Source organism: Rhineura floridana, chromosome 1, assembly GCF_030035675.1.
Source record: "Rhineura floridana isolate rRhiFlo1 chromosome 1, rRhiFlo1.hap2, whole genome shotgun sequence".
NCBI lineage: Eukaryota > Metazoa > Chordata > Lepidosauria > Squamata > Rhineuridae > Rhineura > Rhineura floridana.
In genome coordinates, this window is record NC_084480.1 from 50814438 (window position 1) to 50829977 (window position 15540).

Consider the following 15540-nt stretch of genomic DNA (forward strand, 5'->3'; position numbering starts at 1 on the left):
TCAGTGGGTTGTCTGCCAAACCTCTGTACCATCAGCCTCAGTGCTCTACCTCTGGACACATTATGTGGGTCTGGTGAAGCACTGCTTCATGTTCTCTGTTGCCCCTGCTGCTCATTAACAGCATTGTTTGGCTGACTCAAATGAACACTGTGCTGCCATGTATTGGAAGGTAAGTGATTATTCACTGGTGCAGGGTGTGATTGTGTAACTTGCTGCATTTGTGCAGGCACTACTTGAAAGGACTGGCTATTTCAGCAGAAATGTCATTCATCAGGGCTCTACTAATGTGATTTAGTGCAGCAGGACTTACATTGAAAGATTCCACCTGCTGAATTTCTTGACTGAAACCGGAGATGGCAGCAGAAAGCAATTTAATTGTGTGTTTAATCTTTATGCTTTTGCTACCATTTTTGACCAGATGTAGCAACATTACGCAATGTCATCATAGCTAAACAGGTCTGTGGAAGTTACCCCAGTGCACTCTTCTTCCTCTGAATTTGAGTTGAAAACGACCAAAGGATCTGGAGCCCTTTCATCCTCAGAGAGCATCTCATCTTTAGTTGCCACCTACTGCTGGCTTTGCTCTCCCACGTATGCTGCTCTTCTAATAACATTAGTAAAACTGCGTTTTTATTTTTGTCCTTAGTTTTAGCGCCATTTTCCCTCCCTGATTGCTCTGCCACCACATCGCTTGCAGGGTTTGTAATGCTTTTGTGCATGTTTCTGGCCACTCTGTGATACTGCAAGAGTTAATGGGCCATCCACTGCCTGTGAGGCTGTCTTCTGTTGCCCAAATGGCAGCTTTCTGCACTGTAACAATGACATTAGTAAGACTGCTTCATTAATACTCTCATTATTTTTAGCAGCATAAATTGTCCCTAATAGCTGTGCCACCGCATTGTCTACAAGTTTCTCTTCATTTTTGGTTTCGGCAACGTGCTTCCTCAGATTGCTCTGCTGCTGCATTGCTTATAGGGTTAACAGCGCTTTGCTTCTGGTTACTGGCCTCTCTCTGTGCTACCGCAAGAGTGGATGGGACACGCGCTGACTGTGAGGCTGTTGGTTGATTAAAATGGCGGCTGCTTCCATGTGCGCTGCTGCGGCTTGTGTTTTTAACCAACATCTTTTCCTCTGAGTGGGCTGAAGGCACTACCACACCAACCGCTGTTGCTGCCTTCTGTACTGATTTCATTTTTATTTTATTTTTTTTAGTGCTCCTTAAGCATTTTGCAGCTAGCGGTTTTTTTTCTTTTTCAGAAAAGTCTTCTTTGTCACAGTTGAATTAATACACAGAATTCATTAGATAAAATGAAATTAATTTGAACACCTCAGCTAATTACCTAGGTAATTAATTCAAGTTAACAAATGCTGAGGGCAATCAATCTAACGATATAATAAATTGACCAACTGACATAACAGACACTTAACAGTCACTCAGACACTCACACAATTCATTTGAAAAAACTGTAAACGACTCTCAAACACACACCACTCAGAAAGGAGCTCAGACACAATAAATCAACAACAGCAGAGAAAGATTTGGGATTCTAAATAAGCATATAAGCCAGCCAGACTGAAGAGCAAAGCAAAAACAGTACTGCTCAAGCCAGGCAGGAAAACAAACTGTCACTCTGTGGGAGGAGCTAAGGTGAGAGTCCCTTGGAGTGTTAACTCTTTCCTGGCTCAAGCAACAGGAGAGGAAGACAATACCCACTTGGGGGTGTCCTGGTACCCACTGGAGAATGAGCCATATCCAGAAGAGATATCAACATGCAGGAGACTGTGCTCATTTGAGATTGTCAGATCAGAGAGCAAATCTTAAAAGTGACATCTTGAGACTTTTTGTTGGTTTTCTTTTATATGGCGTCTCTCTGATGTAGGGAGTAGCCTAGAAATGCTTTTAAATATTTTTACCTTTGCTGCACTATTTTCTTCAAAACCTTCTTTATTTGTGTTCGGAGACATGTGAGACACTGAAGGCTGCTCAGTATGGTGCTCAAAATTAGCTTCTGAGACATCTAGTTCACCAGGCTCAGCTTCTATTAACACTTGGATACTGAAAATTTACAACATGAAGAAAACATCAATGAATTATATTCCTACTCTACACCTCATAGGTAGGTACATGGAGGATTCTTGTCTCTCACATTTTCCTTGAACTATGCCAGTTGAGCTTCATAAGTTAGAAGTGCTCAAACCCACTTTCCTCTCACTGTGCTATACTGGCATTTATATAGTACTGTTGATGTATAATCTCATGACAACAACCATGGAAGACTAGGGCTCTATTCCCATTTTACAGATGGAAACTGAAGATAAGGTAAAGCTTTAATCACGATTACCCAAAGAGCCACTGGCTCTTAGTAATAACAATCCCCAATTCACTGTGCTGATGGGGGGGCAGCAGGTAGATGAGGCTATGCCCCAAATAACTGTACCAGCATCACTCCAACACAGAACTCAGCATGAGGTCTAATCTGGCCTCGCTATGTCATCTCCAGGCTGGCACAGCAGACAACAGGGTTTTGCCTCCCCCGCAGCTTTCCGCTCTGGCCAGCAGATTGGGATGGCGACTATGCCACTCCATCACACCTCACTGCTGCCCAGTTGGGGTTAGGATGGCTCTGTAAGTTCATATCAGAGCATCATCTCTAATCCTCAGGCTTGGTGTCCAAGGGCAGTCATAGAACAAGATTTCCCCTTCCTCTCTTCCCCCATGCCCTTTTAGAGTAGATTGGGGGTAGAGGTATGGAGGGCCACAGGTGGGAGGAAAGGAAGGTGAAATCCCATTGTAGAAGCAGAAGCCTGCTCTACTCATGCCCAGAAACAGCTGGATTTCACCTCAAGTAAAAAGCAGATCTCAGCACAGTGCTATTATTCAAGGTTTACCTATGAAATTCTACATCATACTTTTCTCTCAGCCTAAAGAGAAAGCAAGCTATGACATTTGTTTTGAATGCTCCTATGTGCTTTCCAGACCAAAAAAATGTTCATTTCCATACAGATACAACGGCTTCATATTAATAGGGAAGGTGTAAGCAATACTCTGAAGGCTAACAATGTAATCCTCTGGACTGAATGTTTCATCTGGACTCAGCCAGATACTCATTTTATAAGTGAATTTATTTGTTACATTTGAGTGACAAATATAATGGGGACTATGTACTATAGCAACACAGGGGACTTCCACGAGATTTTTGCAAAAGAAACAGTAAGGATGCTATATACTTTCCGGATTGTGTGAACAAGCCGTAATATAAAGATTGTATATCTTATTACCTAGATAAAGCTGGACTTAAGTCTCCCTCTGTATCTTCATTCACCTGTACACAGCACTGGAGAAGAGTTTTAGCAGGTGTTTTTCCATCAGCGACCTCCAGTTCCTCACCAACTTCTTCAATGCCATTATTCTCCACACTAGATGATGTATTTTTTCCTGACAACAGATTGCTGAGAATTACATATCTTCTCAAATAATTAACCAGTCAAACACACCTACACTTGTAAAAGGCAGAGCTTCCATATTAACCTTTTCTTTGGAATTATTATCGAGGATATAATTTTCAAAGTACTGCATTCCAGTGTCTCCTGTGCTGTACTCCCCCACTTTCTCAGACTGATTTTTGGCAACAACAAAAAGTTAGTATATTGCAATTGCAGCACCAGCCTCTTCACTATGGATAGGCAGAATGACTTTTAATAATTACTATGCTTTTAATTAAAAGCTTCCTCCTACCAGATCCAGTCAGTTTCATTGGCTCTGAAATTAGTGACAGAGAGCATTTAAATTACTAATTTTCTTGATTGCTTTTCCTTTCTTTCTTTTTTGACTTTTTAAAAGAAAAACAGCTGTATTTTACTATGGAAAAAAATAATGCAAGGAAGCCAGTAATTAAAGCCTCCCCACACACAGTGAAGAACAGAATTTGATTACTAAGGGGCAAGTCAATCTCTACTCCGCAAGCTGCACTGAACAAAAAGTAGTAAAACAGGCAAAAAAACCCCCAGGAAACTGAACTAATATTGAAAAGGACATTTGCCGAATGGGATATACTGGTGAAGAACATTAGAAAAGGATCTGGACCACAGAAAAGGGCATTGCTGGGTAATGTAACAATGTATTAGTTATTTGGAGCCTCTGTTTTAACTTCACTTCCAGTTAATTGTAGAAAGCAACATCTCAGCAGCACTAAAGGGCTCTAGTGTAAAAGAAACATAATTTCCTAAAGTGATCAGTGATTTTCAACATCACATAAAATTAATAATATTTTTAAGTGAAAAAAAGTCCAACTCTTAGCCAACCTGTTTATTTTATAGCACAACAAGTTAAAAGAAAGGAAGAAGAAAATTACACAATTTCCCCAGCCACTCTAAAGCCAGTCAATATTTGGGTAGTTAAACCATTTTATGAAAAGCTGAATCTTTCATTATTTCTTGTAAAGAAAATGTTATGATTATGGCACTTTAATAATGACAACATTTGTTAAAACACTTTAATGGAATAAATGAAATAAAAGTTAACTAAAAAATAAAATAGTGGAAAAACTCCATGTGGATTTATTTTTGTGACTGTGGCAACAAATCAATATAACCCATAATAAAAATGGCTTTTCATAAACAACCCTGAAATACAGGACAGTGTTGTGCAATTGGTTTTTTTTAAAATACAATGTATATTGTATTAAATTATTTGCCAGATGTAGATCCAGCCATTTTGTTACAAACAGATTTTTAAGTAACTTTCAACCTCACATACAAAAACAAAAAAATCTCGATTCACTTCCCATTGAGATGGACTAAATGAGGTTCAGTTGAGTGACTGTTACATCTGGTGTTATTTTCATATAGTTGTTTTATCTTGCACCAAGCAGTGCTTAGTTTCTGGAAAGAAATTAGCAAAACCAGCCCACGTTATCCCCAACGACAGCAGCAACAATTCAGATTCTTACTTTTCTTTCTTGATCTTTCCTCCTCAGCTGCTTCTGCAGAAGTACTTCTCTCATCAGGAAGATTCTCTGCCTCCTGTTCAGAATCTTTTTTCTTCCTTTTTCTCTTCTTTTTTGCCACTGCTGATTCAGTAACTGTCTGCCCTTCAGTCTGTTCCAAGATGCTAGGAGATTCCTCATTCTCTTTTTCAGCCGTGTCAGCATCTACTTCCATTTCTGCATCAGAATTTCTGGCATTCTGGGGATCATCCGGATCATGGTTTGTTTGTCCATTGGCAACTTTAGCTATCAAGGTATACAATGTAAATGTAGACAATTCTCAACAAGAAAGCTAAAAAAATACCAAAAAGCTTTTTAAAAAATCCTAAGAACAAAATAGGATTTTACTTTCTCCATATAAAGTTCTTCGACATCTTCTGGTTTTCCTATCATCCCTCCTCCCTCCACCTCGTCTCCCAGCATCCCCCCGCCCCCAAAAAAGCCTAATTGTTGTGGCTATAAGGGGGGGGAAATCCTCAGTCCCACCCCCCCAAATATTATGTAAAAATGAGTGAAATGAAACATTGCAGAACAGGACTTCTCCTTCCTCTCCTCCCCGCTGCAGCCACTCTCCCACACATACAATACCCACAAACCTGCTCCAGGAGAAGGAGAAGCCCTGTTGCACAAGCTGAAGCTTGTTCTGCTGGCAGATGGACACAAGTGGATATCACCCAATGTAACTATGAATGTGACATATTCAAATAAAAAATCCTCAAGATGGTTATATTATACAATAAAAACTATATAAACAGAACCAGTCCGAGAAGTATCAAAACAGCAAAAGCAATCAAAACAAAATTAAAATGGTATTCAAAGATCAGCAGTCAAACACGCACCATGTGAAATGCCTGGAAGGCAAAATGTTTTTGCAGCCTTCTAGGAGGGCATCAAGCAGCCTCTGAAAGGCTTTCTAGAGTTTCTGACTGCTTCTTGTCCACCTATTTAAGTTTCTAGCCAGAAGGAACATAAAACAGGGGGCCCTTCAAGATGAAAAGAAGTTTCATAACAAAGGGGATCGACTTATTACTCCGCAACACATTTAAGTACATTTAGAAATACCTTTCCGCTTTTTCTGAGACTTGGGTATTCTTTTCTCATTGGGATTTTTTTCTTTTTGATGCTGACATTTAGCATCTTTTTCCTTTTTCCTCCTCTCATTTTCCAAGACCTTCTCAAGGAGTTTTGTAAAGCAACCAAAGTCAAATGGTTTTTTTTCTTCTGTCGAACAAGGAGATATAATCATTGTAGGTTAAAACACAAACAGTCCAACCACAACTTAAAAGGTTTAAAAAATTATTGTATCCTGAGCTTCCATTGGCTCTGTTTGATAAAGTAAAGCTATGGTTTGATAAAGTAAAGTAAAACTATGGTTTGTAGCCATAAAAAAATTGTCCTGTTAACGCAAGGACTTCAACCTGCACCATGGGGTTTCTTCTTCATCTCCTCTCCTCTCCTTGTGTATTACCCTTATCTGTTCTAGGGGTTCCCTCAACCCTCTGGAGCAGATGGTGTGTGTGGGGGACATGTGGGGAGAAGAAACCCCATTGCGCAAGCAGACATCCTTGTGCTAATGTGACCACTTTGTTGGATACAATCCCTTGTTTCTGAAAGTTAATGCAACAATAAATTTGTAATTTAATTTATTTTAAGTTAAAATATATGCAGACTTGCAAGAATTAGAAAAGGGTTTCACTACTTAAGCTCAGCAACTACAAGACTATAAAGTTTACTGAATGTTGTCAAGAGCACCTAAACAAGAGCGATGAAACAAATCCTTCGTTCAAAATGTTATTTATTGTGAAGAGGCACTATTATTTTAATTTTAGTTTATTAAGATATTAAAGCACACAAACCATTTTCCCAAATGAAAAAATGTTTTAACATGTGGCAATACTTACTGAATGCCTTATCTATTCTCCATCCATTGGCTTTTTCTTCACGTTTAAATTTATTCTGAAAACAGAAAGTTGCACACTGATTGTGTTACTATGTTTTTAGCTTAAGCTACCAAAAAAGACATAACTTTCTCTTAAGGCTTTGTAAAAACTGTTGTTAAAAGCATGTTTCTAACTTGAGGATGTTATAGTTCATCTAGTTTTACTGAGAATAAATTCCTTTTTTAGACCAAGCTAGGTGGTTTTTTTTAATCAGAGAAAGAAAATCTAACTTTGCCTTGGACTGGGGTGAGAGACATTTAAATAAGTGAATGGATCACACCAAAACTAAAGATCTCACTCTCACTCTCACTCACTCAGGTCTCCAGGCTTACACACCGAAACACACATCCGTAAATCTTTATGCAAACAGAAGCAGAACAACTCTTCCCACTTCTAAGTCAGCACTGCTCTTGGGTAGCAGTTATTCCATCACAACTCTAAAAAAGAAGCTGCTATTAGGAAAAGGAATAGAAGGGGCCTTTGTTCTCATGCAGATACTTTCCTGAATAGCACATACAAAGTTATTTAACTACTCTAGCACAGATCAAGCAAATTAGGTTAATACTCTGGACACCTCAATTAGGAAGTCCCTTGTTAATGATTAAGGATGCAATCCTATACCTACTTACCTTGGAGTAAGGGCCATTGAACTCGATGAGATTGAAAAGTCAATGAGACATGGATATTCAAAAGTCAATGAGACAGGGATAGGATCATGATGTAAGACATTACAGCCTTAGAAGGAAAAACTAGCTATCTGGCTAGGGCAATACTAAAAACAAGCTGGAATGACGTGAGTATAGAAATGGAAGTTTGTGAGAAGCCATAAAGAAAGGGTAAGATTTGGCCCACAAGTCTGAAGTTTTGCAACACAAGGTGTACACAGTATATTAAGGTGTACACAGTATATTATTTAATAATTTGCTGATACAGAAGCAAACTTAATGCAAATTATCTGTGCTAATATTTATTTATTTATTTATTTATTAAACTTGTATACTGCCCCATAGCCGAAGTTCTCTGGGTGGTTTACAATAACTAAAAACAAATACAATTTAAAATACATCTTTTAAAAAACAATTTAAAACACAATTAAAAAATTTAAAACAATATAGAACACATGCTAAAATGCCTGGGAGAAGAGGAAAGTCTTGACCTGGCGCCGAAAAGATAACAGTGTTGGTGCCAGGTGCACCTCGTCAGGAAGATCATTCCATAATTTGGGGGCCACCACTGAGAAGGCCCTCTCCCTTGTTGACATTCTCCGAGCTTCCCTCGGAGTAGGCACCCGGAGGAAGGCCTTTGATCTTGAATGTAGTGTACAGGTGGGTTCGTATTGTTAACAGAACAATATACAATAACAGATTTACAAGACAGATGATAACTTGTCTGTTGATGTTGTGCTTTTAGAAGTATTTACCTTAATCTCTGTTCTTGCTCTGTGAGGGAAAAGCTGACTAATCATTGAAAAGTCAGTTCCTACCATACTTATAGCTAAGAAGAACATGTCTGTTTCTGTAAAGAGGAAAAAATGATCAGTTTTAGTATATTAATTTTAATGTCACAGTGCAGTATCCAACTAACTCATTCCATCAGTGCAAAGATTTCCACTTGGGCAACAAAACTTCCCCCCTACCGGAAACCTGTTCTGCAGTTTGGGGATGACACGGGGTGCACTGGCAGGAGGGGAGTTCTGTTTTGCAAGTGGAAATCCTCATACTGGTGGAACAAGTTAGTTGGATACCACCCATAATCAACAAGGGTGTATATTAAGCTAAATAAATACCAAAGGCCCTCCCTTTATATGCTAATTATAAAATGGATTTCACACTAATGTTGGCTACTGCAATCCACTCCTTATTTTAACAAGGGTTGCATAGCTTTAACATTCAGTGAACCACACTGCCATTCTTCAAGGGTTCAGAGAAAAGTCTGGCTGGAAAACGTATGCTGACTGGAACACATGAAAGCTGTTTTACCTCACAATTAAGTGAAAAGGCTTTTTAAGTCAATCACTTCAAATGTTAGGCTGCAGAACTGCGTATTAATTCTCCAGAGTCACAAACTCAGACTGAAGAAGCAATATACTAATTCTAATCTTGCTCTGACAGCTATGAAGAACAGTAGTGATTCAATGAATTTAAAATCTGTTGATGAAGACTTAACAAGCATCCAGCTATATTTAGTTCTGTATTGTTGAACTAGAGTAGGGGTAGCTAACTTGGTGCCCTCCAGAGCTTGTTGGACACACCATCCCTTATCATTAGCTATGCTGGCTGGGGCTGATGGGAACAACATCAGCAGGCATCATTGTGGCTCCCCCTTATTTACAGAGAGATAGAGAGAGAGAAAATGTGAATTAGTTGAGCTTAGGTGGATAGAGTAGTATAAATATTCGTTCAATTGCTTTTGCCAGACCTGTACGAATAGTCAAAAGTATTTTGATGGTTATCATTACTTTTTGCAGCAGCAGCAAAAGCCATTAAGCCTTTCTCTTGCAATCTGCATGCACCCCTCACTGACGGATTGCAAAAGACACAGATTTTGTAAAGATTTAAGTCCAAAGTAGAAATAAAAAATAGTTGTATCCAACTCTTGCCACTCTCTAATTGGCTTAGTTTGATTTGAGTTTGCCTTAAACCATAAATGCCAAGATCCTGCACACTCCACCTTAAGATCTTAGCTCTTCAAAAGCCAAAGTCAAAGAACAGCATCACTAAACGCCTATGCTCCCTTATGCACTAAGCTACACCTACCTTTTTCTGACCATGGCTTGGTGTAATAGCTTTTCCTGAAGCTTGAGTAGGTTGTTGTGGATCCACGCTCAAAGATGGGATCATTTTCTTCCACCACACATTGCCCTTTTGTCCTCAAAACTTCTACAGTTAAACTAAATGTGAATTCAGAAGATATTAGCATACAAAAGAAATGCAGCAAGATAAATTGTCTTGACAGACAGTGAAGACAATTGCTTCCCATATCAAAATTGCAAGAATGTGAATTTCTGTTCTGATCATCAGCAGAGATTTCAATGAACAGTCTACATTTTTTCAGTGAACTTCAGCAACCATTAAGATAAATTTGAGAAACCAGCAGCCTTAGCCATTCCAAGGCCCATCTGACCATTGAGCAACCTGAGACAAAGCACTCATGCAGCAGATTTTAGGCACTCGCTGCCACCACTTATACCCTTTGCCTCACCTCACCTCTTCCTCTACAATTTATAATTGAGCATATGTGAGAATGAGACAGAGTCAGAGGGGATATGAAGCAATGTACAACGCTGATCTACTCAGAAGCAAGTCCCACTGAGTTCAATGGGACCTACTTCCAGGTAAGTGTGCATAGATTCCAGAATTAGAAAATGAAGGAATTAAGTCAAGAACTGCAGCCTTCTTGAAGTGTTGGTCTGAGCGAAGGCGATGGCACAATTTCAGCTTTGCCTCAGGCAGCAAAATGTCTTGGGCCAAGCTTGAGCAGTTCTATAAATGTTTATTCTTTTTCTAAACGGATATACATGGACAAAACCTAACCTTTCTTCATCCAGAATAATTGAGCCATCTTCTGCAACCTTCACCCGAGGAACTAGAAGGGGTCCATCATCCTCTACCCCTTCTTCTTCTTCGTCGTCGTCTTCAGCTTCCTCATTTTCACTTTCAACAACAATTTCAGGCCTGAAATGTTAGGAGATAATAGTTTAATTAGCAGGGGTCTTTCTCCACATTTCCTTTTTAAATAAAAATTCTTCTCTACGGCCTGAGTCCATTTCATATCAATTACTTCCAGCAATGGCACTAAAAAGACCATCATTCTATTGCACACTTTTTTTAGGGGACTTGGAAATGTGATTGCACATGTTTTAAATGTGCATATGTTTTAAATATGCTGTTCAGAGCCCGCATCTGCCAGTGGCTGAATAACTGCAAAACACACACACGTAAGTGCCCCAATTATGTGCCACATTTAACCTCCAATGTATGAAAACATATACACAACACCTAAAGGAAGGACAGATGTACCATATTGCAGCAGATCACTAAAGGGAAGAAGGGTCAGTGCAATGCATTGCTAGCCAGCTATTATTTATGGCTAAGGTACCAGACATGATTCCAAGTGTTGTCTGTCTCCCAAGCCTCTCTCTTCCTGTAGTCAAAGTCTTCTTGCCACCATCAACCACAGTATGCCATTATTTCTGTACTAACCCTGGGGACTCCTAACCCATTATTTGAAATAATGACTCTAATGCTGGGTTAGAAGTTAGGGTTAACCACGGTAAATAGTAGACAAAAAGTGATATCCAGTTGTGGCATCCCACTTGCACAACAGCCTTCTGCTGGAAACCCTCTGGAGCAGATTGAGGAACATGAGGGGCTGCAGAGGGAAGGGGAGTACATTGGATGCCATCACATCTACTGGATGTCTCCCATAATTGGGGGGAGGGGAGGAATGTGCATGTGAGAAGGGGCTTGTGGGACTTAAACATCCAATCACACTACTTGCTCATGGTCCCTTAAATGGCTAGCATTCGGTCCAAACTGGTCCTAGCAGAGTTTTTGCATTGTCCAAGGTAGGATTTCTTCAGTAAAATGAAAAGTATTTGGAGTATAATCTTCTTAGCAATAATTCAATTTCAGCAATATTAAACAAATCTCTTTCTTACAAATCTCTCTGTATTTCATTATTACACATATTTTAACCTGTTTTATTATGCTGTACACCGCCCTGGGAGCTTATTGCTATAGGGCGGTCTAAAAATGTAATAAAATAAATAAAATAAATAAATAAATAAATATTACTAATTGTATTCCAAAGACGACACAGAAAAATTACTCTTTTGCTTGGGTCACTGTAGAAGTCTTTTCTATTTTCTTTTCTTCCACCAGTGAAGACCTAGTAAATATTAGAAAGCATTACTTTCAAGAATCATTTATTCAAATAAACTTCAAAGACTTTGTCTATGTTTGACAGCAAACAGTCTGACATAGTAGTGAACACTCCATCTACAGTTTACCTGTGTGATTACCGACAACACATGTTTAACCTGAAATATTAGGCTTTAAATCAGTTTGTTCATACAGACTTCAGTGGAATGGAAACATTTTATATCTGTGTGTTTTACTGGCTTATGGATCAAGGCAACTGTGAAAGATTTAAAAACCTAATTACTTCAAAATCCTTTATATCAGCTCTGATATTTTCCCATGGGGGACAACAAAGAACACTGATACTATTTAAGGCAACTTCGCAAGGAATCCTAAGTCTTCCACAAGCCTGGAAAGTAAAATATTGTCAAAACTGATTCTTTTATACAAATCATAACACCAAGTCTGTGTGCCCTTGTTTATGTTGCCAATGAGACATAGCAACCTTTTCTATGCCTACTGTTATATTAGTAGAAGACATAGTACACTGTAGAACACCCTTCTCCAATTGTGGTCCAACTGTTTTAGACTACAGTTCCCATCATTCCCAGCCAGCATTGCTAATGATCAGGGATAATGGGAGTGCAGCTTCCATAAGTTATGATGAAGATTTTGGTTAAAATGTATTTGTTGCATCCAGCTAAATAACTGCATGTATGGAATGACTTCTGTGAGTGGAATGGAACTTCCCCTCTCTCCTTCCCCAACAGGCCCCCTCATATCTGCTCTAGGAGTTGCCCTAACCCTCCAGAGCAGATGTGGAAACATTGCAGGAGGTGTGCAGGAGGGAAGGACAAGTTCCATTGAACTCACACAAGTAATACAGTCCTTCAGTTGGACACAGCCTACATATACCACCCTGATATCTTTGGAGGAAGGGTGGAACACTGACATAACTAATACATAAAAACAATTTACTTTTACAATCAAAAAGAAAATAAGTACGTACTTCATAGGATTGTTTTCAGGCAGATAGTATATGAAGTCTCTCATAATCATTTTTGAACGATCTTCTGGCGTATTTTTTTCGATTACTGGGCATTTGTATTTCTGTTGTTGCTAGATACAAAAATTAATCCATGTTTGTTAAGGCTATACCATTAACCAACTTTCTACAGAGCGTCTACTGATTTAAATCAAGTTTCTCAATTTTATAGTTCAAATATTTCCTAACAAATACATAAGCACAGACTTTTTATTTATTTAGATAGATCTATGAGCAGTAAATTAAGCTAATCTTTTTCTAAGTTGCCTTTAATTGGCTGCTGTTTTGTTTCATTGGTCTTTTTTACTGGAGTAATTTAAATTGTTCTGCTTCAGTTGTATGTGTTGTTTTATTTTAATGTAATTAATGTAATGTAATTATTTTTATGTGTTTTATAATAGTTAAGCTGCCTTGGGCACTGAACACAGAAAGGCAGTGTACAAGATTAAGTAAACTATAATTATATAGGCTGCAATCCTATACATCCTTACCTGGGAGTAAGCCCCACTGAAGTCAATGGGGCTGACCTCTGACTAGGACTGTACTGCTAGTTGCTATAACAATTAAAGCACATTTGTCTACAATTAAATGAAGCCTAGGGCAGGATGGGGAACCTGTAGCCCTCCAGATGTTAGGACCCCAGCTCCCATCAGCCTCAGCCAACATGGCCAATGGTCAGGGATGATGGAAGTTGTAGTCCAGCAACATTTGGAGGACTACAGGTTCCCTACCCTGACCTAGAAGCATAACCAAAAATCTACTATTATAGAGCCCCTACGTTTTTTACACAATAAAACTATATATTGGGAAGGAACAATGACTTAGCAGTTGAGCATGTTTTGCAAGATTCTGAGTTCGATTCCCAACCCTTTCAGTTAAAAAGAAAAAAAGACCCCATAGCAGGTGCTATAAAAGACCTCTGCCCAGGACCCTGGAGGACCCAGGCTAGTCAGAGTCCATAAGATTAGAAGGACAAATAGTTTGTCCTGTTAAAAGACAGTTTCCTAAATGCTTAGGGACAAGGTGGAACAAATGAATTTAATGGATTTCTGTCTCTCTCTGTACACGGGCAAGGATGCTAAGCAAGATCTTTATGATTACAACTATATGTACATTTACCATTGAATTCAGTAGTACTTACTTTTCAGTAAAACTACTAGCTCTTTTTGAAAGTTATGGGCAGTTGCAGACACAAAGGATCAGTCTGCAACTGCCCATAACTTTCAAAAAGAAAGTAACTGTAACATGTTATTTTGTTGATATCAGAGATATTCATAATTTGAAAACTGAGCATATTTCAGAGCTCCATTAGAAGACAAAGTAAAGAAATAAAAAATTACACGGGTTCCAGCATAAATTCCCCTGGAACCTAGTGATTGGGTCCAACAGGTATTGCACAATAATAAATAGAAATAATATGAGGCTTATAATTTTAAATTGTCTTAACTTTTGCACAGAAAAGTAGCTTTAACCCAATATGTTTGTTGTCAGGTCATGGATTCAGTTTTTAGAGACAGCATGCTTGACGTAAAAGCATATTTCACTTGAAACCACCTTACTTTTAAAGAGAGGCACTTACTATACGTGAAATTTTTTTGCAGCTACATACAAACATCCTAACATAGTAAAAACCATACAAAGTAGTAGTTTTGCATAGCTGAAAACCATAAAGTAAAAATATAATGCATCAAGACAGAGAGGGGACCAGTTCTGTCATCTCATACAAAAAACCATCCCACATGGCAGAGCTCAACGTCTACTAAACATTAAGGTTTTAAATCAGGAGTGGCTAATCTGTGACTGTCCATATGTTGTTGGACTACAATTCCCATCAGCCCCAGTGAGCATGGCCAAGGGTCAGGAATGATGGGAGTTAGTGCTCCAACATATGGAGGGTCACAGGTTCACCAACCCCACTATAAATGGATATAGCATACAATGCCTCTGAGGATCACACCACCTTATTGAGACCTTTAGCAAACTAGATTTTATATGAAAGCATCATATGACATCAAGAGGTTCCACGTCTCTTGGGGAAGTGGTGTAGCTCAGGGGCAGAATGCACGCTGAAGCAAATCTCCACATATGTCGGAAGGCAGAGCTGGGGTCCCAATCCCGGGGAGCTGGATCCCGGAGAGTTGGGAGAAGAGTATTCGGATGGATGGCAGAGGGAAGGGGGAGGAACTTCCCCCCTTTGGAGCGAAGACGAAACAGAGGAACTGCCAGTGATAAGGTCGCTTAGCAACGGGGAGCCTGAGCCCTCCCTGTTCTCACGCCTCCCCCTCTTTCAGGCTCAGAGCAAGAGGGGAAAGAGGGAGGGCTGCTCACAGCCGAAAAGCGGGGAGGCAGTTTACCATCAGCCCCTCCCCTATCCCCCATCCTGGAATCGGAAACTTCAGAAGAGGAGGGGGTGATGCTTCCCCCCTCACCGCGCACACGCAGACAGCTGAAAAGACAGGAGAGAAGGGGGGGAAGGCGGGCAGTACCTGAGGGGCAGTTAAGGAGGAGCGAAAGATTGCGCGCCCGTTTGGCCCCTTCTTAAAGAACAGGCGGGAAGAAGTCCCTTGCTCTGTCAACTTTCTCCCAATGCCGCAGGACCTGTATCCCTGTATTGCTTCATGAGAAAACACAGTCTTTGTTTGGACATTACCCTAATAAAACACGAATTAACAACAGCCGTTGGTCTGGTTCCTGAGTCACATCCTGGG

At 39.5% G+C, this 15540-nt stretch overlaps 1 protein-coding gene across 2 annotated transcripts in view; it reads right to left on the bottom strand.

The window, feature by feature from the left end:
• Positions 1–15540, bottom strand: part of BDP1 (B double prime 1, subunit of RNA polymerase III transcription initiation factor IIIB) — a 93637-nt gene that overhangs the window by 74066 nt on the left and 4031 nt on the right. For both annotated transcript variants that reach the window (XM_061621305.1, XM_061621315.1), the window contains exons 3-12: positions 12797–12906; positions 11756–11815; positions 10459–10599; positions 9682–9815; positions 8346–8440; positions 6887–6941; positions 6048–6206; positions 4950–5231; positions 3280–3436; positions 1915–2056 (exon numbers count right to left, since the gene is read on the bottom strand). In XM_061621305.1, coding sequence (XP_061477289.1) covers positions 1915–2056; positions 3280–3436; positions 4950–5231; positions 6048–6206; positions 6887–6941; positions 8346–8440; positions 9682–9815; positions 10459–10599; positions 11756–11815; positions 12797–12906 — 1335 coding nt within the window. The remainder of the gene's footprint in view (positions 1–1914; positions 2057–3279; positions 3437–4949; positions 5232–6047; positions 6207–6886; positions 6942–8345; positions 8441–9681; positions 9816–10458; positions 10600–11755; positions 11816–12796; positions 12907–15540) is intronic.